At 39.2% G+C, this 22,395-nt stretch overlaps 1 protein-coding gene across 1 annotated transcript; it reads right to left on the reverse strand.

Annotated features, from left to right (window-relative positions):
- Positions 1–554: 554 nt before the first annotated feature.
- On the reverse strand, positions 555–19,704 carry OTUD4 (OTU deubiquitinase 4; the record flags this gene model as incomplete). Its single annotated transcript, XM_010013578.1, has 18 exons — positions 555–1,787; positions 3,554–3,594; positions 4,366–4,480; positions 4,556–4,635; positions 5,698–5,836; positions 6,483–6,566; positions 7,114–7,169; positions 9,077–9,197; positions 10,546–10,711; positions 11,395–11,575; positions 11,687–11,811; positions 13,182–13,282; positions 15,404–15,468; positions 15,700–15,817; positions 16,204–16,261; positions 18,192–18,336; positions 19,105–19,186; positions 19,632–19,704. Coding segments are annotated over 18 exons (2,983 nt in total), but the record flags the coding sequence as incomplete, so codon positions are not given.
- Positions 19,705–22,395: the final 2,691 nt, after the last annotated feature.

The raw sequence follows: 22,395 nt of genomic DNA on the forward strand, positions 1-22,395 counted from the left end.
ACCGAGGGCTAGCTGGCTGCCACACGTGTAACACACTGAAGAGAAACATTCAAGTTTGACAGATCAATTATTTTCTGGTTTTGAGATGAAAGGCCTTTGGGTTGGAAGCATCAAAGACAACAGTGCAGTAGGCTGAGAATTCCTTTAGCTCAGTTCAGAACTAAGGCATTATATGATAAAATATACATTTCTATTTGGTGCAATGTTACCATCAATTTTAGAATCTAGATCACGTCAAATGCTGTAATTTGTCACTCCAGTAAATGTATGTATCTTCTATCACAAACTCAAACCTTTGTAGGGGGAAAAAGTAAGACTTACCAAACACTAAAAACCTATTTTTTTCCTGGTTTGACATTTAGGAAAAATTACTAAGCCAAACAAACTCTATAATACCCCCCAAAAACACATGGTAGGAGTTCACATCCTCCTTGTCTTCACTCACCAAAAGTTAAACAACGTATCTTGAACTTTACTAAAAGGAAATACAAGGATTTTTAACTGCTACTTTAAATCTCTTTATGCATTTTAACAGTCTCAGTTATCCACTCATTCTATGTCTGGTGCCCCCTCTGACTATCTCCCAGCGTTGCCCTTCTCCTGTCGTTGCGGTATGGCCTCCCTCTGAAGTTCCGCTGATACTGGTAGCCATCCTCTCTGCCTCTGCCAGGTGGCCCTTTCCAGGCTTCCTCGTTTCTTTGGAACTGGTATCCTCCCCTGCTGGAGTAACCCCACTCAAGCCTGGGCCTTCTGCCTCCTCCGTAAGTCTGGCTATAGAATTGCTTGGATCTCCCACTTCGCAGCATATCAGAAACTTCACTCTCATCTTCAGAGCTCTCCTCCCTGGTTCGCTGTGCCCTGCTCTCTGTCTGCTGACTGCCAGTGCCCTTGGACTCTCTACCTTTATCACTCTTCTCCTTACGACTGGGAACGCTGGGTTTCAGTTCATGTTTCGGTGGCTCTGCCAGGACCGGCAGGGTGTTGGGCACTGCTGGCTGCCTCTCGGTCCCTGGTGTTTGTGGGGAACGATTTCGCTGCCCGGCTGTTTTCTGCTTAGCCACAGAAGCTGAAGGACAAGTCTGCTCCACCTGAGGTGCCCTAGCTGGAGTTTCCTTCGGAGTTTCCTGGAGTTTCCTTGCACCAGCAGCAGGGAATGGCACAGTGTTGGACCCGCTGCTGCTGTCAGTCCTCTGGAGCTGTTCTGCAGAGCTTCCTCCAGGAACCGGAGGGCTGCATTCCTTAGCCACATACATGCCGGCAGAGGTGCCATTGTCCTCAGGTGACATGACGACATTAGGTCTTGCTACTGAATTTTCAATGAAACCCTGAACTGGGTACCCATACCAGAAGTGAGGAAAGAAAGGAGGTGCTATTGGAACAGCTCCCAGAAAGTGATTGTGTCCAAAGTGTGGCTGTGGGAACACATTTTTCCCTCTCAGGGACTCCTCATAGTTTGCGTGAAGAGCTTGCACTGGATTCTCCGATTCTACACAGACCTGTCCTTGACTTTCTGACACCTGAGCTGTAGGTATCATGAGAGGCAGCGATGGAGACCTGCCATCCACCTGCGGGATCTGGCCGTTGGATCGGGTCTCACTCTGGACAGGGAAGTGCCTGTTTGTTCGTGCAGGTTCATTCTCACTCTGAGCTGGCGGTGCCTCCTGAAACCAGGGGCTGTGCGGGTACACAGGAAGGGACACATTCGGGTACATTCTACAAGCAGCTAAATAGGCCTGGTGCAGTGGGTACAAGTAAGAATGTGGTGCCCACATGGGACAACTGTATGCCTGCAAGACAGAGGAAAGTGAAAACAAAACGTATGTGGTCATTTGAAGAGACATAATAGCACACAGGTCAGTTACCATTTTAAAACAGTTAATAAGGTTAATTTTATTTACAATGACTGCCCTTAATTCGAAGTATTTAGGACTCCAGGATGATGTTCTTATTTTTAAATTTTCTTTCCAAATGCCACTGAAATGGGCAAAAAGTATGACCAGTATGAAAACCGGGTAACTATTTCTGTATAGTTGATCTAAACGCATGACACTGGCAAGTCAATCTTTAGCTATGTGTTCTTAAGACACACTCTTCAAGATCATTTTCCAGAATCACAGCTATTAATTGGCAATTTGCCCTTCACTTTCCAAAGTTGTAAAGGATAATGACTGAAACAACCAGAAGTTACTTTGAGCAGCCTGGTCTAGTGGAAGGTGTCTCTGCCCATGGCAGGGGGTTGGAACTACGTGATCTTTAAGATCCCTTCCAACCCAAACCATTCTATGGTTCTGTGATATGTTTTTATAATGCAACATGACAAATGGATGTATTTCAGGCCATACAGGACTCCATACAAGGCTGCTGGAGGCACATGGCTGTCCAAGGAAACAATCGAGTGGATAGAGCCCAAAGTCTGTCACAGTCTCATGTGTGCCATCTATAGAAACAGTCCCCTGAGCAAACCATCCTGACAAGCCCACTTGGACCTCCTCTCAACAGGAACCAGTCAGTCCACCCTGAACTAAGCATGTGGATAACAGGATGTGGATGGCAGGATCAGGGACCAGGGTGATGCAGGAAGTAGCTCCCAGGTCTGTTGCGCTGTTTGGTTACAGCTGAGGAGCACAACTACTAGAACATGGACCAGTAGATGGTGCTGGAGGACCAAAATCACAGACTATATCCTAAATAAAACAACGGACCGGTACGGCCAGTTCCAAATGTATGTAAATTGAGGATATAAACACTAGCAGAATACTTGCTAACAACTTACGGATTTTCTATTTGGCAAAGAGATTTGTATAAGGCACATAGTTATCAAATCTAAATTTACTTTGTCAGGTGTGCTGAACATTCCCTCCTTCCATGCTCAGCCACCAAAGAAAATCACTCCTTATGGCCAAAGACACGTGGAACAAGCCTGAGACATACTAGGGATTTGTACTACAATGGCTATGCCAGTACACAGACATGGTCACAGGGGCTTTCCCCTTTCACTGTACACTGCTTCAGACAGAACACAAGTTTATCCTATGAAGATAGGCTGAGAGAGTCGGGGTTGTTCAGCCTGAAGAAAAGGCTCTGGGGGACACCTTAGAGCAGCTTCCAGTGCCTAAAGAGCTCTACAGGAAATCTGGAGAAGGGCTTTTGACAAGGACATGTAGTGACAGGACAAGGGGGAATGGTTTTAAACTGACAGAGGGGAGATTTAGATTAGATATTAAGAAAAAATTCTTCCCTGTGAGGGTGCTGAGGCGCTGGCACAGGGTGCCCAGAGAAGCTGTGGCTGCCCCATCCCTGGCAGTGTTCAGGGCCAGGTTAGATGGGGTTTGGAGCAACCTGGCCTAGTGGAAGGGTTCCTCGCCTGTGGCAGGGGGTTGGAACTGGATGAGCTTTAAGGTCCCTTCCAACACAAACTATTCTGTGATACAATATTTAAATACAAACTTGAAGTACGCAGCTGCAGCAACCAAACTTCTGCACTCTAAGTGCTACCAAATACAAGTAAATGTTATGGTATAACAAACACAAAAATGTAAGTTTCAAGAATTACCTTCACACCAAGATTGAAGAAAAATCTGAGAATATTCTTATCTGGGGGGGGAAGGGGGAAGAAAAAAAAAAAAGAAAAATATCAGATCTGTGAAGACCTAAAATAGTACCCTTCATCTCATCCAAAAATTAGTCCCTGCACAAGGTGCACAAGGTTCCATTTCAGTAGAGACACTGGTATTAAGTTGCTGCTTCCATATCTGTCTTTCATTTTTAGGTTTGTTTTTTGGATTGTTTCCTATCCCCCGCCCCCACCCAGCAAGACATCTAGAAGGCAACTGCAGTTTAAATTTCAGTTTTAACAGTTTGAAGAACTGAACTTCTAGCTTTTAAAGAAACAGTCCAGTAAACAAACACCCCCATGCAGTCAGACACAAGATGTTCTTTATAGGCATAGTCCATATCTGTGTATGCCAAAACCTGCATCTTCTCAGACCACTAAGGAAATGCTCAGTAACTTCCAAGCTTTTTATTACTTGACAAAACTTGTTACAGTAAAAGGAAGCAGTTGTCTAAAGAAAATCCTTTACAAAACTTCAAGTTATGGTGTGTCAAGCTGAGAACCACAAAAGGATTGTATCAGATCTCCAGTTATATCCACTTGAAATAACAGCAACGTTAGCAACACAGGCTAAAAGGTTACCACTCTGTTCAATATTCCCTCCCACGCCATAAATCACGGAATGCCAACAATTAGATCTTTTGACACAGGCTAACAACAGGATCAAAGGAGTTATCTTTATCTACAGTTTAAGAGAAAAGAATCTATCAGGAAAACCAGTATAAAACCCAGACCTTCTTCCAGCTTCTCACCTTTAGGCAAGTCCTCCCCAGTACTGCACAGGGAGTAAGAGGGTGCAACAGCTCTTTCTCCCTTTTCACTAAAAGGGAATCCAGGGTATAGCGGATCCTGATAAGGATTCAGAGTCTGAGGCAAAGGCATTAAAGGCTGATTAACTGCTTGTAGCGACACTGGAACTCCAGCAACTGGAGCAGATGTTACCTGAGCCTGCGATACAATAGAGTCAGGTCCCGTTGCTGGGGCTGGCATCAATGAAGAAGCAGGTATTTGGGCTGGAATACCTAAGGGGAAAAAACATACATGCATACTCTGAACTATACACAAAAGAAAATTAGAGTGGGAAAGCAGGTTTCAAGAGACAGAAGGGGGGGAAAAAGGCAGCAGGGGGTAACAGACCCCAGATACTCAGGAAGATATAGGAAGAAATTCTTGAGTCAGGAAGTTACACACAAAAGAAGATTTGGCTAAACGCAGAGAATAGTTTTCAAAAAGAGGAAAACAGTTAAGCTGTCCAGAAACAGATGAAGTCTTCCCATACTTACTTTTTAAAATACAAATACCAGAAGAAAATGAGGAGGGGGGAGAGAAAGGGGGGAACTGAAACTTACTATGTGAATCTCTGCAGTTCTCATTCTGATTAGTCATTTACAGTCAACTCTGACTAATTTACAGCACATTATTAACTGGGCTCTTCTGTCACAGATGCGGTCAGGTATGACAGGATTACTACTGTATCGTGTGAATACATTATGCTGATTTGAAAGCTAGTTCTTGTACAGAAACAGAACAGTGGGAGAGAAAATACAGCACCTGATACAGTGAGCAGTATTGAATCACAGCTAATTCCACGTGTGAAGATACATACACACAGCACAGAAAAAACATTACATTGGCTTTGCAGCTCAGGTCCAAATGGATCTCATTAGTTCCAGACATACCAGATTCAAGCTGAGTCCTTAGTGAGTCAAAGAGCTTATTGCATGGGACACAGCGCACAAACACATACCAAGCTTCAACATGCTGACAACATGTTCTACCTTAAGCAGATCCTCAGAATAAGCCCCCTCAAAACTCAATGCTACCCCACTCAGAATTAAAACAGAGAATTGAGCACACGTCTTCACCTTCAGATAGGGAGTAAAGCAAACTATACATACGGGCAAAGATCTACTAGAACTATAACGAGCTTTCAGCAGTGAGAAACTGTATTACCACAAATGACTGCCTTTGGGATGTGAAGTTACACAAAACAGTGCCTCCTGGAGGTAGCTTCAATTTCGCAAAACAGTTGAAGTATTTTTCAGCGTTAGTAATTTCTGATTTATGTTAATATTTCTCCAAACCTGCTGGTCCATAGGTTGCTGGCTCACTTGGCCAAGCTGGCACAATGGCTGGTACAGAAGGCACTGCTGGAGGTAAATGCACCTCAGAGAAGACTGGTGAGGGTGTTGGAGTTACGCTCGGTAAGCATTCTGTCACGTTCTGTAAGAACAAAGAGATCACTTTAAATTATTTCAAATCACCACTGTTGATGAGCCCTAATGTGTCTGAGTTCTACCAAAAAGGGCTTGATGGCTCAGTATTATTCAGACTACCACCATCACCACAGCAAAATATTAACTAGTAACATATCAGGCTGTGTATGTAAGAGATCTGAGATCCACTACATCACTGTGTGAGGAACTCTGCACTGAGCTCTACCCAGAACACGCCTGTACCACAGCCAGCCATCAGTGCTGTCACACCTCCACAAGCATTAAATCTAAGTATTTCCCATCCAAAAGCAAAGCCACCCTCACATACAATTACCAATAAGCTTGGAGAAATCTGAAAAGGCAAAGGTGAAGAGTTTAAATTGAAAAGCACGGTTATCTTAGCCGAAAGGTAGAAAACCACCCCTCCCTCAGAAGAGAAAAAGATATACTTTCACTTTTCTATCAAGGATTGTTCTTTTACATTGTATGTTGGACATAACAGATTCCCTAACTGTAATTCTAGCATTTATCACCATAGAAATTACCACGTAATTAAAAGCCAGTATTAGAATACATACGTGGCTATGATGAAGCTCCCCTTTGTCTGAAGCCTCCTGACTGGAAAACTTTGAAATCAAACAAACATTTCTTACTTGCTCAGCAAGAACCGGAGAATCTGTTTTTACTTGTTCCAAAGGAGATGAATCTTTTGGATAACTCTCATCTTGACTATTCTTCTAAAGCAAAGTTAGAAACAACAAACACAGCTAGTCTAATGGTAGAATTTACTTTTCAAAGAGGCATTGAAAGGTATTAAACCACAGTACATACAATGTGGGCTAAACACCCAATCACTATTGCACTAATGTAACATTTTGCTCATTGAAAGAACAGTAAAGGTTAAAAGCCAACAAGAGGCCACAAATCTTCACTGAACTTCAGCAATCACGGTCTGTTAACACAGAAGCTATTAGTAAACATCAAATCTTCTGTGGTCCCATTATAGTCAAAGTACAGACTGTACTAAGCAATTACAAATCCAGATTGGTAAATGCTCTCGATAGCCCAGATTTAAGAACTCAGATTTCAGAAAGACTGTAAGTATAGGTTACAGGGGCTGAAGAAAGCCAACAGCAATACAAGCCTCCAACCTTAGAAGTATTTCACTAAAAGCTGTAAAGCAGCAGCAGCAATCACAGCTCTAAAGGCAGCTATTGCTCTGCTAATCATGTATCAGAGAAGCAATAACATTAAACAAAAATTTGGTCTTTTCTTTAAGATTACCTCAGATGAATTTGGCTCAAGCTTCTGACTTAAGTGGATCTGCCTGGAATTTGACTCTGTAACACCAAGACATAACCTAGTAAATGAACCATTACACCATTTATGCCTATCACAACTTAAGCCAGTTAAAGTTTGTCTTTCCCAAGTTAAACCTTCAAAACGAAACCTACCTCGGCACATACTACCTCAGAAAACTTAAATTTCAATTTTTACGAAAGATCAAAGCATCCTAAAATAAACAATTGTTAGGGCAGTAACAGAGCAGCTACTTCAACCTGGGTTTTCAAAGCTCTACAGGAATTATTTACTGGTATTTATTAACCATTTTGGTGATGCCTGAGGGAAGCATGAAAATATGCAGCTTTCTCTTTAAAACACACATCATTCGTTCCAAATCCCTCCTAGTGAAAAAGCAGTAAGTTTGTACTTTGCTTGAAGTGAAAATGTTTTCCATATTCAAGATAACGGAAGCTTAAAGTCTCATCTAGTTTTGGCTGAGTAAAAGATAAATTTACAAGGTTTCAGTAGTTCAAAACATCTAGGAAGTTTCTGAACTGATGCAGAAAGTTGGATTTCTTGAGCACCAGCAAACACTTGGTGGGGAACGCGGTGCTGAAAAACAGTCACGGCATAATCTTCATACATTAAAATCTGTACAGGTTCTTCACAGTCTAGTTTATGTTCAAATCTGGTTACTTAACTGCTTGTCAATCAAATTCATGCACGTAAGTTTAATAGTAGCTGCTAAATAGACATGTACTTTTAAAAAGCTTAGTATATACACCATTGCAGCTAGACAACAATGTAAATTAAAACAATGTTGATTATGAGAATTACTGCCAATTCCCCAAGCACCAATAGGAATCTCTAAATACTCAGAAGGAAGCGCAGTTTATTCCCATAGGATTTTTTAGCCTAGTTTCAGAAGAGGCAACACAACCCAGGGCATCACAAAACACACAGAAAAAGCTGTACATGGCATGCACTGCAGCAAAATCTCTCATGGCACTCTAGGAGAGAGCCTTCTCCATGTGAGCATTCCTTATGGCATTGCTGATTAAACCAGTTTTCAAATGAAACTGGTTTTCAGATGTTTGGAGAATGAAAAATAGGCAGTGTCAGTCCTTGTGAGACCATTCAGGGCGGCATTACGTGTTGAAAGAGGGACTGTGGGCACAAGTACCATAAATACACAACAGCAATGCCTCTGCTGTTGCCAAAGATAAGGGAACAAAAAAAGAATGTATTTAAAAAATGAAGGGAAGGAACAGCTTCTAAGAGAAGGCTAGAGAGTTTCTACTCAGGAAAAACAAAGAAAGTGGAAGAAGCCAAGAACAAATTCAGTGTCCGCTATGTTCCACTTCCTCACAGAAAAGGAAAGCTTATCCGATGAAAACGAAGAGCATTGTAACAGGTTGGGCAGAGGGAGAAAGCCCAAACAAATTTTGACCATGTGACAGCTCTTTGTACTGTATATGGAGGGGTGTGTGTTCAACTCTTCTGTAAACCACTTTCTTCCCTCTTTACCACTGTCTGCTAACTCTTAACCATGCCACACTGAATACTTCTACCTGCTTCTTTCTTAAATGACTCCAGCAAGCACTCTTAATACTCCTCCCTCTGGCACTTTCTGACACAGTCGCTCTGATTTCAACAGGATGTAATGTAGCATAGGCTCTGACAGTACTTTTGTTTCTCACATTCCTCTTCCCATTTACTACAAAATCCCAGCAAGGAGCCTGCTCTCTCTGCCCCATTCACAAAGTAGGAAAACATGCACTTTCTTCCCAAACCACACCTTTGCTACCTTGAGCCTAGCTTAGTTTGGCACTATTACTTAAGATAATTTTCCCCTCAGTGCCTAAATAGATGCCCCATCTTGAATAAATTCTGATGCTGGTAATAAAAACAAGCAACCAAAAAAAAAAAAAAAAAAGCTTGACCTAAACCCATCTATTTTTACCTTTATCCTTCTGCTCTTCCACCTCTGGTGACCACTTGCTGTTTCTTCTCTCATTACTTGAGAACTTTTTCTGGTTTAAGTTATCCACAGTCTGTGTAGCAGCCTGACAGACTGACTGATTCTAAAGAAGTTTACAAAAGCAGAATATTAATTTATGCAAGAAGTCTGATGACACTTTGACATCATCTGATATATTATTACGCCTTCATGACACATTCTTAGCACTGTGATAGGCAGAAGTGGGGGGGAGCAGTCTTGATCAATCTTGATTCAGAGTCAGCCACTCTTTCACTCATTGCTAAATTTTGCAGTGTCCTTTAAAAGCATTCGTATCATTAGTTTGCGTGGCAACTAAAAACTGCTTTGCTCAGACATTATCTACTTTTAAATCATGTCCTCCTCCTGCAGGTGAGCAAATACAGCGAGCACACTGTCAACCACAGCTCAGAGAGAGGGAGCAACCTCTCTCCATTAGGCTTCAGTCTTAACCTGCTCTTTGCAGCACAGAAGAGCTGTATGTTTCTTCTTGATTACACCAACAGAAGTAATTACTGCCTAAGAACTGAAAGGTACAGTAGAAGTCACTTCCACAAAGCAAGAGATTTAAGGCCCATTTTTCACCTCCTCAATTCTTCCCCATCTGGTTCTTGTTCCTGTTCATCCTAGGATTTAAATCCAAAAAGCCTCACATGCCTCTAGAATAACCCTATGTAGACAGCAGCTCTTTACACACAGGATGTGCTTACTTCCTGGATATAGTGAGACTCCGCTCCACAGTCTTTCAAAATTGCATCACTTAGCTCTCAAAATCTAAAGGCTACATTCTTCCCTCAGACACAGACAAGTCCACTGAAGCCAGCTCAGCTCCACAATAGGAAAAGAGCAGGTCTGACAAAGAATTTGTACTACTTACGACAACAGTAAGTTCTCAGGCTAAAAAGAAAAAGTCGCTTATAAATAAAACAGGTTTTATATGTACCAAATCAGAAACAATCACCCGCTCATCTCTGATACTAATTCACACACCACAGTGCCATTTTACTGAGCTATTTCTCAGCTAAATTAAACTGTACTTCAGAGCATGTTCTGTCCTCACCTAGAAGCTTGATCCCAGTATACAAGACATCTGAGTAACTGTGAGTGCAAAACGCCTTCCAAAGACGGGAGGAACGCAAAGAAAGAAGCTCACAGCTTCAGAATCTCACATGTCTACCGTATTTACATGCCTAAAGAACTGTGTATGGTGGACATTAACTATTCCCATGGGATACTACTACGTATGTGTCTTATCTTGAATACATAAAGCATTGTAGAGTCACATATTTATATGTAGGAACTGAGTGTGATGAAAACATTCTTAACTTTTGTTTTGTACTGCAATGCAAGGACAGCAAAACAACAACTGCGAATTAAAGGTTCACGGACAAATACAACAAATGCACTACTGATAATGATGCAAAAAAGCATACATTGGAAAGAGCAGGAAAAGCTTGTTCATCCCTCTGCTGGATCTCATAAAGTGAACGGGATTCTTCTATAGCCTGTTTCTCCCTGCGCTCCTCTGGAGACAGGCCAAAGTAGTTACAATCTCTGCTGCCGTGGTTCAGATCCTCGGTTCTCTCCCGCTCTGGTTTTCTGTAAAGGGGAGGGGGGAAAAACCCCCCCAAAAAAAACTGGATCACTTTGAAAAAGAAATTCACCAGTATCAAACACAACACAAACTCAGGGTTTAGAAGGAAGAAAGGTGGTAGTTAGAGCACTGCTTGCGTGATACCACATATACCAGATCTCTTTCTGCCTACTACAAGTTATCCATACACATAAAATTTGAAGAATTCATTTTATTCATGATCTGTTCACTTCAGTACAATTTTGAAAGACTTGATAGCAAACGAATCCCAGAACCATAGAATGGTTTGTGTTGGAAGGGACCTTAAGACCATCCAGCCCTGCTGCCACTAGATCAGGTCGCTCAGCTGGAGGAATATACTAGCCATGCCTAGGTGCTACATGTAACACTACCTCAGCCACAAACAGAAAATAAAATACCCCCTTTCCAAGAAGGAACTGCAGTTTTGTGTATGGTGCTTCCAGGGGAGATGCTGCTGTACACAAAAAAAAAAGCGGGAGCTCATGATGGCAGCAATTTAAAAAAAATTAAAAATTTAAAAAAAAAAAAAATTATTTTTTCCTGTGCTTGTACCTAATCTTAAGGATTTGGAACACTTCTTAAGAATTCAATAGCAACATAATTCAAAAGAGCATCCAAAGCAGGCAGCTGGAGTTCAAGATAAGAAAGATGCTAATCGCAGCTCTACCTTACAGTTTGGGAAGGATTCCTGCCTGGAGCTTTTTGTTCAGTTGAGGTCTGATGAGGCTGGGGTCCAGAACATAAGAACTGATGCTGCCTGGTTCCCACAGCATGCTGAAGTCGAGGAGGTAGTGCTGACTGGGGTTTTATTGACTTGCTCTGGTTCTTTGGCCCTCTGCAATCTGCATCTATGATAAAGACATGAAAACAGATGTATTTTTTTAATCTTTTTTTAAGCTCTCTAGGACAAACCAGCTAACAACAAAGATTCTGCCACACAAAGACAGGTACAATCCTACCGGGCTGAGCATTCGGCCCCCATGTTGGGAAAAACTTTTTTATCTTCTTCCCTGGCACAGTGTTCCAGCCCTCCATAGGAGAGGTCTGTGGAAGAGGTTTAAGGCTCTTCAGTGAGACAGCATGCCTAAAAAACAAGGAATTATGGAGGGAAAAATATCTTAAAAGACCAGACTGGGGCTTGCACAAATTAATACCACATGTTTACTAAGACTGATGCATCTTTCCATTTTTTGAGAATGCTACATTCAAAGCCCTTTGTTCTTCATGATTACACTCAAGCAACGTATATAGAACAAACCTTCATTTTTAGTTGGGTCGTGTTTTGTTGGGGTGGGTTTTTTTTGTTTGGTTTTTTTGGTTGGACTTTATTTATTTAAAACTCCCAATATGCTGATGCAAACTTAAAGAATGATCAGCCAGTTGTGAAGTGAGTATTATGTCTTCAGGGCAGACCGAAAAGGATAACGATCAGAAAAAGCGATATACTCAGCTGAAGTTATCACAAAACTGCAACAGATGTCAAGACTGAAAAACATTATGCTGGTGGTTTATATGCCAAAACAGTTACTGCGCTTTTAATTGAGAATGCTGTAGGATGTCCAAGTAACTGTTTACATTATTTGAAGGGAAGACATTCAAATCCGTAATAGGTCAAATCAGGTTAAATCTCCACTTACAAAGGAAACAAACTGTGAGACAATCTTCAGATCTCACAACATTTTAGTTTTTTATAACAGGAGATCACATCAGATTAATGGACACCTTTCACCCTCCCTCATTTACCTTGACTGATAGCACTTCCTCTTCTCAAACTACGGTCAGGGGTGGGTTGTTTTTGTCCCAGAAGTGTTACAGAACTTACAGTAGAGCGTGAGACGTGTCAAACCACGTGCCACCCCCCCGCCCCCCCAAAAATACAAAAAGAAAACCCCTACCCCAAAACAACCACAAAAAAACAAAAAAACAAAAAAACAAAAAAAAAAAACACAGCCAACCACCACCACACAAAACCACACTGCAGTCTCCACCAACTTTAAACACTTGCTTTGTCCCAAGGTAGGGCAAAGATGATGCTGATCTAAACAGCAGCTTGGCACTATGTATGAAATCAGGCAGAGCTACTCAACCAACGGAGAAGCTAGGTGCTTTGATAGACCTTTAATATCAAAAGCTTGTCACAAATATAGGATCTAATTAATAAGCACCACAAGCAACACTTAATTACCATGGTATCAATCTGTTTAGGACTGGATCTTGTGCAAAAACATAAAAAACCCTGAGTACTAATGTAGTTGTTATGTTACTCAGCAGGTGTTATCCAGACTGCTTAGCACTAAAGAAAAAAAAGCCTGAAGTGACAATCAGTGCAGAACCCCTTTTTCTTTAGCATGTTGTTTTCTTCACAATTTCATGGTAGTATTCCTTCAAGTAAAGAAGCAGATGCACTTCACAGGCTGAAATTAACTTTGAATTCCAAAGAAATCAAGCACTTACTTTGCTCCTAGCTCTTCTACAAATACAACAACTGGCCCATTCTCTGAACAAACTTCTTGAATATGGGCATTATAAAATTTCCCATTATGTTCTAAGCGCACCTATAAGAAAAAGAGTAAGAAAAAACAGGTGCATTAGCTTCAAAGAAGCTAATAAGAGAATGTTGACTCTTTAAAATACCTGCAATGTTAAAAATAGAACTTTTCCTTTGGGCAATAGAAGACCTGAGAAATAAATATCACATAACTCAGTAAATGCATCAAAAGCAAACCTTCAATCCATATCAGTTCTTCAAAAGGAAATAAAAATATTAAAACAAAACCAAAAAAACCACATACACCACAGAAAGTTTGCCTGGTAACATGACGTAATGAAACATGCTTTCAAAACCACATGAGAAAGAAGTAACCAGTGTATCAAGGCTTTTCCATTTCACTGAAAACACTTTCTCTTCGAATAAAATCCAAAGCCTTTTCCTGTTGAAATCCACGTAAAAGACAGAAAAATTCATTACTAACTTCAGTGAAATTTAGTGTAGTTAAGATCATAATGAAAACCAATTATTTCTGAAGTTATTCCTCTGGAAGCTTTTTTAAAAACAACCAAAAAAAGTTGTTTAGACATGATCACAGTGTTACTTGTCTGACATCCCACATTCTTAAAAGTCTTCTGCTACATATAAATTTCATAATGTTCTGCTACAACATTTGGCTTTCCAATTGTATTAATTTGGTCAATTCCACTTTTCAGTATTTACTTCATCTTTCCATCTCATGTTTTTATGCCATATATTCACTGACTCACTATGTACATATAAAATTTGACAGAGTATGTTAACTACCAGAGATCTTTCTACTAATAATACCTGTACCCTTTAGTAAATACTACACAAAACAGCCCTAGGGTTTTAAATACAAATTTTAAGCCTTTACTATTAAGCAATAAATAATCAACTCCACACCAGGTTTTTAGTTTGTTTTGTGTCAAGTTTTGGGGGTTTGTGGTTTTGGGTTGGGTTTTTTTTTGTTGTTTTGATTTTGGGTCAGGGTCTGGGTGGAGGAGGGGTGCTGAAGTTCAGAGATGCATTTTTCCTGAATTTATTCACTATGCTTAATTCCATTACACACATTTTTAAAAAGTACAAAGAAAGAGCCACCATACTGCATAGCAAAACTGATTTCTGGTTTCACCTTCAGGTGAATAACCTTTAACAGATGATCAAGCATCCTAGAAAGAACCATATTTAGCCAAGCACTAGCAGTTTACTTAACACACCTAAGGAGATTAATGTAAAATTTGAGCACTATAAAATTTAATGGCAAATCTTATTTCTTCCTAAGCAGCAATGCATACTGCAAATTTTAATAGAGTTTAAAGAGCAATTGTGTAACACACTTTGAATAATTCAAGAGGAAGAATCACTCCAAACTTCAGGATCAGCAGTAGCTAAAGCAAGCTGTATTCCATTACGTGAAAGTTATGAGTTTAGAACAAAGCCAATTTACAAACAGTAATCATTATCTCCAGAAATGAAGATGAATACATGGAACTATGATGTTGGTTTTGGTCTCTCCAAAGAAAACCCCGTATGACAGAAAACACTACAATTTTGTTCTTCACCATGCAACTGTCTGCATGCAAACACTTCACCATGCAGCAGTATGAGAAAGCAAGTGCAGCCATCAGCAAAAGATGTAGGGGAGGTAACAGTTAGTTTTATAAAACAGACCAACCACACACTTTTGCACACTACAGGAATAACTAGCTGGCTTTTGGAGCCCACCAAGAGAAAAACAGAGCTTAGCCTGAACTGAGTGAACTGCCCTAAACACACTGACTTCTCACACAAGAGGCTAGCATTCTACAATGCTAAGAAGCAAGGACTCACCACAGAGGGAAGCCTGCACAAACTTACCTTCTTAGTTACATTAAGGTCCTCTGTAATTTCACCAAATATACTCCTGAAGTTAACCTTGTGACTTTTTAATCCAGTAAATTGGCACTGATCATATGTTCTATCACCTGCCTTTTCTATATGTATGCTGTTAGCCATGAATACTGCCAACAATTAAATAACAAGCATACACTCAGTTGAAGACAGAAGAATATTTAGAAAGCAGCAATTATATATGCATATATATCAAACCAGTTAACAAGGAGGGAAAATTGGCATCTTCAGCAAAATGTTAATGTCTATAAACTATAATGCAACTATTACTTACTTTACATTTATCTCCAACTGAGTATTGCATGCCAGCGGCAATAGAAAAATCTTGTTTCTGCTGATCTGTAAATACATTATCAATAACATACTGTTAGTTTAAATACACTATAAGAGTTACTTTCTTGATGCAGTAAAAGTGCAAACCACAAGTTCAGCCCCTAAACCTGCACACTGACCCATGTGAGAAAGACCACTGCGTAACCCAGACTGCCATTTGCATCACCATTCTTCAAGAGGGCTCGCTTTATACAACAGCTTGCAAAAGCTGGAACTTTTAAGTAATTGGTTACTTACCCCATTTGGATTGGAGCCAAACATCATATTCAACATTTCTGTAAACTGATGGATTGAGTGCTTTAAGAACTTTTTTAGGTAAGACCAACAAGGTAGGATTCCCATTGCTCTTAAGGTGCTGTATGAAACAGAACAAAGTGCTAAATGGTCAACTATATAATGATGTAATGATTCTCCATTTTTCAGTCACAGTGCTCAGGCTTTATACTAAAATATAAAGAAGTTAAAAATACACAAAGCATAACATCACTGAATTATCTTTTCAATGCTTTTTCTTTTAACTATACCAGAACAAAATTAAGAACTAAGCAGCCTTAGAAAGGACATTTTCCATCTTTTGGCACATGAAAAGCAAACATTATTTTTCAAAGTAGTAATTAGTTTCTTAAGATACTACATATTAGAAAAACTAGAAACAAAAGATTCTCTCAGAAACCTTGAATGCTGAAAAAATTTACCAAAGTACAAGTTATTAGGAAGAAAAAAAGCTTAACATATAAATACCTTGTTGTCAGAAAGAGATTTCAATCCATTCATATCACTAACTGTTGTAGCTTTACTTCTGCAAAAGGACAGAAGCAAACTGTGATAATACAGTATTAATAACGCCTGAAAATCAGGTAAGAAACATCTTGGAAGTGGATAAAAATACTGTTATTACCACTCTCAATGTAGTTTTTCCACAATAAGCATGCCATGGAACATCTTTTAAAATGAAAAAGCTGTCTAAAACAAAGAACTACATTTCTGTATCACATAAAGCTAAAACTAATACTTTTGGTTTTAAGAATAAGTTTTAGGATGTCTAATTTATGTGTACTGACTTAGCCATCACTTAAATATAAAAAGGGGTGAAGGGAGCAGGCAAGGGAAACAAAAAATTCCTCTAAAAATTCTGCAATTATGTAATGAAAACACAGCACAAGCAGACATTTAAAAAGATCAAAAACAAAAAGCACTCTGTTAGTGAACTGGCATCAGACACTCTAATTTACTCTTATTTTCTGCACCTGACATCACTGGAAAAATCACCTTCCACAGAGAAGACCCAAGTATTTTTCCCTACATCAGCATTAACGTCTCCCAAAACCAAAACAAACTATTGCATTTAATAAAAACATAACTGAAAATTTTACATTTATAAAATTCAAAAGACCTTCTGGAAAACTAGGTAATGAAACAAGCTGAAGTCAACTTTAAGACAAGCAGGAAAATTAAGACTTCATAAACACAGCAAAGTGTTTGTAATTCGTGTTAACTAGGTCAAGAGTCACCCACACTAGCTCTTGCATCATAAGACATATGGTTTAAATAAAAAACGTTGAGTTGGTAGTCTCAAGTGAGTTTATGACTTTCACTTACAAAGGTGCTATGGAGGTTAGCAGTTTATTTTCTTATGAATCCCAAAGATACAGGATAATGCTACTGCATATGAAGCCCAGGAAAGCTCCAAGAACACAAAGGAATGAAGAAGGTTTCCACTGTCTGACATTTAACCACAATCATTGTTCCCCAAGGCAGAAATACTTTGTATTTTAATTGGCAATGTTCCCTAGTTGTTTTTTTTTTATCACACAAGAAAGGAAGCTAATCCTTTTCCCAGAACTTGGTTTTCCTTCTGTGATTTACATTGTCTTCCTTTCCGTTGTTTTCAGCTTAAGGGAAAAAAATCAAAACAATCAGCTTCCAACATCTCAAAGTATTTCTTCTGCCACATGCCACATAGACTACAGCAGAGTCCCCAAAAAGGACTTTAATGACATCCAGTGGGAAGAGGGGACATGATGCACTAATACAGCATGATCTCCATGGCTTCAGTGGAATTTCTCACAGCCAGGGCTTTCAGAACAGTATTACACAGAAGAAAAACTGCCACCATGTAAAGGCAAAAATGGCACTGTGAAAGACTTACTGTACAAAAGGAATCAGTATGTCAAAATCTCAAAGCTAGCTAAAGCACCCAGCAAAAAAAATACAAACCCACAAATAGAATCACTTCATAAAGATCAAAGAACAAAATGGAGCAAGCTACATCTGTATTTCTCCATTAGATACATCTGAAGCAGGCATTTCAGCCCCTAGATGTGGAAGTAACACAAGCCGGAGTAGACTCCTGTAGCTCTACTCAGTTGCAAAAGCTATCCAAGTAACTTTCATGGAGTTTACCATGCCATACTGGCACACAGACAGTTCTCTCAGGGGATTCTGCTCTTTAAATAGGAAAAAGGACATGCTGCAACGGCAATATTCCATTATGTAAAGAGACCTGAAGCTAGACTACAGGATAAACAGAGGAACCAGAAACCTGTCCTTTGGTACAGGAAAGATGATACATTTCATTCTTTCGTAGTACTAACTTTGTCACTTTGTGTTTCTTTGTAAGGGTTTTTCAACCCTAAGTGTTAGATTCTACTATCCACCAGAAATTCAGAAAACTCATTTAACATGTATTGCTTACAGGCACCTTACATTAACTTTTAAATCCCATTTACCTGTAGCTGTCATCTTCTGAATCTGAAGCAGATACTTCACTGCTACCGTTACTTTCCTCTGTCACACCAACAGCACTAAGTTCTGCTATAATTTTCTTTACATCTGTATCAAATACTTTCTCATAAAGCAACTCATATAGCAGAGCTGGGGAAGAGGAAGTGGAAGGGCAAAATCAATTACAAGGCAAATGAGATTTTATAATACCATTACAGATGCATTTCAAATTAGTTCAATCAAAGCAAACAAGCATTTTGACGTCTTAACAAACTGTGAAGGTATTAGAAGCAGAACCAGCTGCAGCTACTATGGGTATACATGTAACCACTAGAAATCACGTCAAATTTGGCCTCCGCCATGTAACGCTGCACATAGGCAGAGCTTGCATGAAGAATTAGAATCCTTATAGGGACTGTCACAGTGACCCACCAAACCTGATTAGACCTTTGGGCATTCTGCAATCTACTAAAGAAAACAATAATCCATGAAGACAGTTATTTTTTTCACATGCAACCCCTGTAATTTCTGTGACAAGTTACACATGCAAATTCTAACATAAACAATCAGTTTGCTAACATAGTCTAAAATACAAAATTAACACCAGAATGTTGACCAAAGAAAATGCAACAGATCATAAATTGGTACATTGACATTTTCTGTTTACATCAGACCAGCCAGATTCAAAGAGGCAGGTAAGTATTCTCCTCTTGGCGTATAATCTACTTTGTCAAGAATCAAGACACAGAAAGAATTCATGCTCTTGCAAAACCATACAGTCATTGACAATTCAAATGGAAAACTACGCTACTAAAAAAAACGAGCTTTCAACACAGTGCTTTTCCTGAAACCTAAGAGTGACCATTTTAAGATTTTTGGTAAAAATACATGCTTTTAACTAACCAGCATAATACTTACACTGGCACAGAGCAGCCTTTTCTGAATACTCTATAGGATAAACAATATCATAGTGGTTTCCATTTGAGAAGCACAGCAATACCTATTAAAAAACCACACAGATATTTTAAGATTTGCATCTCACTTGATTTTTCATCTGAGCACTATCTTTTAAATTCTACCTTATGTGCCAACACACTTTGTTATCTCTCAGGATCTCAAAATATCAATAAAACAATCAAAATGTTTAGTGGATGTCCTTTAAAATTTGTCCAAAAGTCAAAAACACCTTTAAAACAGAGGTAGCTATGCGAGTTAGCACTTGTAAACTGATTTTTACAGAATTTTACATTACTAGAAAGATACATCCCAAATATCCATTTAAAAGAAGTGCTACATGTATCAACAGAAGCCTTAAACATGTACAAAAATAGTTAAAATTCTCAGAAGATTTCACTGTGTTGCATAATAAAACTCACAAAATTATTTGCTGTTTATATGGCGTTAATTCAGCCTTTCACAATAGCCATCTTTTTTTTCTTTTTTACCTTATCAGAAAAGCCATTTTCAGTTACATGTGAAGGAGAAGCATTTGGTTCCCGGTATATTATGAAATCTTTCCTGAGGACAAAAAAGTAGCAGTTAAGAATTAATTTTAAAATTAGTATCAATAAAAAAAATGAAATATTCAAGTCAAGTTCAAGGAACATACATAGCCACGGAAAACACCTAGTGGAAAAAAATACTGAAGAAGATGAATAAAACTATCAGATCAAAAAAAGGCTTACTTTTATGGAAGAATATTCTAGAATAAGATGTGCCATCACAATGTACACAGAGCCAATGACAAGTAAAGCAGATTTCCAGCCACTGCTTCCTGAAGCAGTGTCTAAAAAGATGAATCTCCCCAGTCCTGGAGAAATTCATTACACTTTGCCATTTGAAAGCCAACCAGAACAAAGAGGAGGTTGGTTTTATGAACAGAGACAGGAAACAGTGACGAGCTTAGGCTATATCTATGCTAGCAGATTGATTACACGTGCACGACAACCCTTTTGGGCACAGAGGCCAACTAACAGAGCAGCCCATGTCTGTGTTCAGAAACTCCTCTTGCCTCCCAAACTGAGTTCTTATGCTCAGAAGGATCCATACAACATTTCTGCTCCCAAACAGACCATCAGCAGGCGTTGCATGATGATTAGATACCGTAATCAACCAGCACCTCTGCAAATCACACCCTCCACAGCTTTTTTCCTGCATTTTAAAAAGCACTTATATGCGGGGAGGGGGGGGAGACATTCAGAGGGCTTGGTTTCCCTTTTTTGGGGGTAAGGACTCCACTGAAGTGTGAAGTCCAACACCATGCTTTGTTTGTTAGAATCGAATTGCTGGATTTGAAGTGGCAAAGAAACCCCTCTGCCGTCTCTTCAGCTGAGAGAAGAGAAAGAAACTTTCTGGGAAGCTTGGGCAGAACCAGCAGATAGCGTGCCACTGCTGTGTTGGCAGATACTCATGATCAAGGGTGTACAGACTTTAAAACAGGTTTAGAAAATTCTTATCACTGCAAAGTAAATTTAGGTAACTCATTACATTTAAAAGGACTGAAAATGCCATAAATGAAGAGTTGAGCCACTACAGTTAAGCAAATTTAGAATTTAGATTCCACACTTAGAATTCTTTTTTTAGCTTGTTAGATTAAAAAGCATTAGAAGTTGAACTGAATATAAAGTGACATATACAGGAAAACCCACAACTGATACTGACATGACATGCTACTTGATTTTCTACCTTCTAAAAACTGAAATAATTCTTTGCTACTTCTTTTTCTGCTATATTCAATCTCTGTCATGATCTTAAACTTAATTATTTTCTCTCTCTTTTATCCATAAATCCTCCATTTGGATTCTTCGCTCAGCAACCTGTCACTTCCTTGAACTTCTTCCTTGCTCACACAAGCAAGTTTTACTAGTCTTTCAAAAGGGTTAAGTACATTCAGAAGTGCTTTTTTTGCATTAAAAAAAGAAAAAAAAAAAAACCAAAAGTTTCTACAACAACTCAGAAAAAGCAATCCTGAGAAGAAAATAATTTCATAGATCAGAGACCCACCTGCTTCAGGGCAGCAAGAAAAATTTAGTAGATAACCAAATTACACTTGTGACAGATCTCAGGAGTGAAAACGAAACAAGCCTATTCATACTGCATTTCTACCCTATGCTTGAAAAGTTTAAAACTCTCTCATTTCTCTGCTTGGCACAGAACAGTAAATTCATACTTCTGCTATCCCTCAGTCTGACAGCCTGCAGGAAGAGAAGCAACTATTTCCCCCTACCTCCAGCATCATTCCTACTTTCCCAGAGCCTCTAAACTCCCTTTTTAATAGAAGCCAGTCTTCTCAAAACAGGTACGGCAGTAGCAATTCTTGTGTGTGCAAACTCCAGCAAAATACTGCGTACAGTTGCAACTATGCCACAATCCTCCTCATGCTTCCAATGGAAATTTTAAAAATGCTATGATCAACCAGGATTTGTCTCTCTATTCGTTTAACAGCTGTGGTCCTGGATACCAACATATCACAGCTTCAAAATCAACTGGTCCTATTTCATGACAATACATTTCTCATGGCCAGAAACAGAACAAACAGAAGACCACAACCATCCAGGTCCAATGTAAGCAAGCATGCAATTTTATTGACTTGAGTTACATCCCTCTTCACCCTGGCTTAATCTTCTTTCTAAGCCTCTTGAGCCAAACTTTAGTCTTTCACCCATGCAGCACATGGAACTCTAAACTGTCCCATTAACAACAAAAAGCCAAGATAGTTTCATGCAATTTCCCACACTTTGCACTCATCTAAGTACCTAAAGTATTTAACTAGTTTCTTTCCTCCATTAACTGTCTCATCAAGAATCAAAGTATAAAGAAAGTTATTAATTTACAGTAAGCATTTTGAAATACTGATTTTTTTAAACGGATTTACAACCAGCAGAAAGATGCTGTACATTGTTCATTCTCTTGCACAGTATATAGAAAGCAGTTATAAATATTCAGCATATTATTTCATACTACTTTGTAGGAAGATTAATATATAGGTTTACATTTAACAAAAACGTATCAACAAAACTGTTCATCACCAAGGAGTGTTTCTATGCACAAATACCAAAACATTTCTGAAGCATAGCTTAAGCTATGGTACTTGACAAACTTGTACTATTTCATCTATACTAATGCAGTGGAAAAATGAACATTTATACAGAAAAGAGACTAAGCAGTACACCAGGTAGTCTTTTTTTTATATTTATATATACATATATA

This window comes from Nestor notabilis, unplaced genomic scaffold (genome assembly GCF_000696875.1).
Source record: "Nestor notabilis isolate BGI_N333 unplaced genomic scaffold, ASM69687v1 scaffold33464, whole genome shotgun sequence".
In the NCBI taxonomy this organism is placed as follows: Eukaryota; Metazoa; Chordata; class Aves; order Psittaciformes; family Psittacidae; genus Nestor; species Nestor notabilis.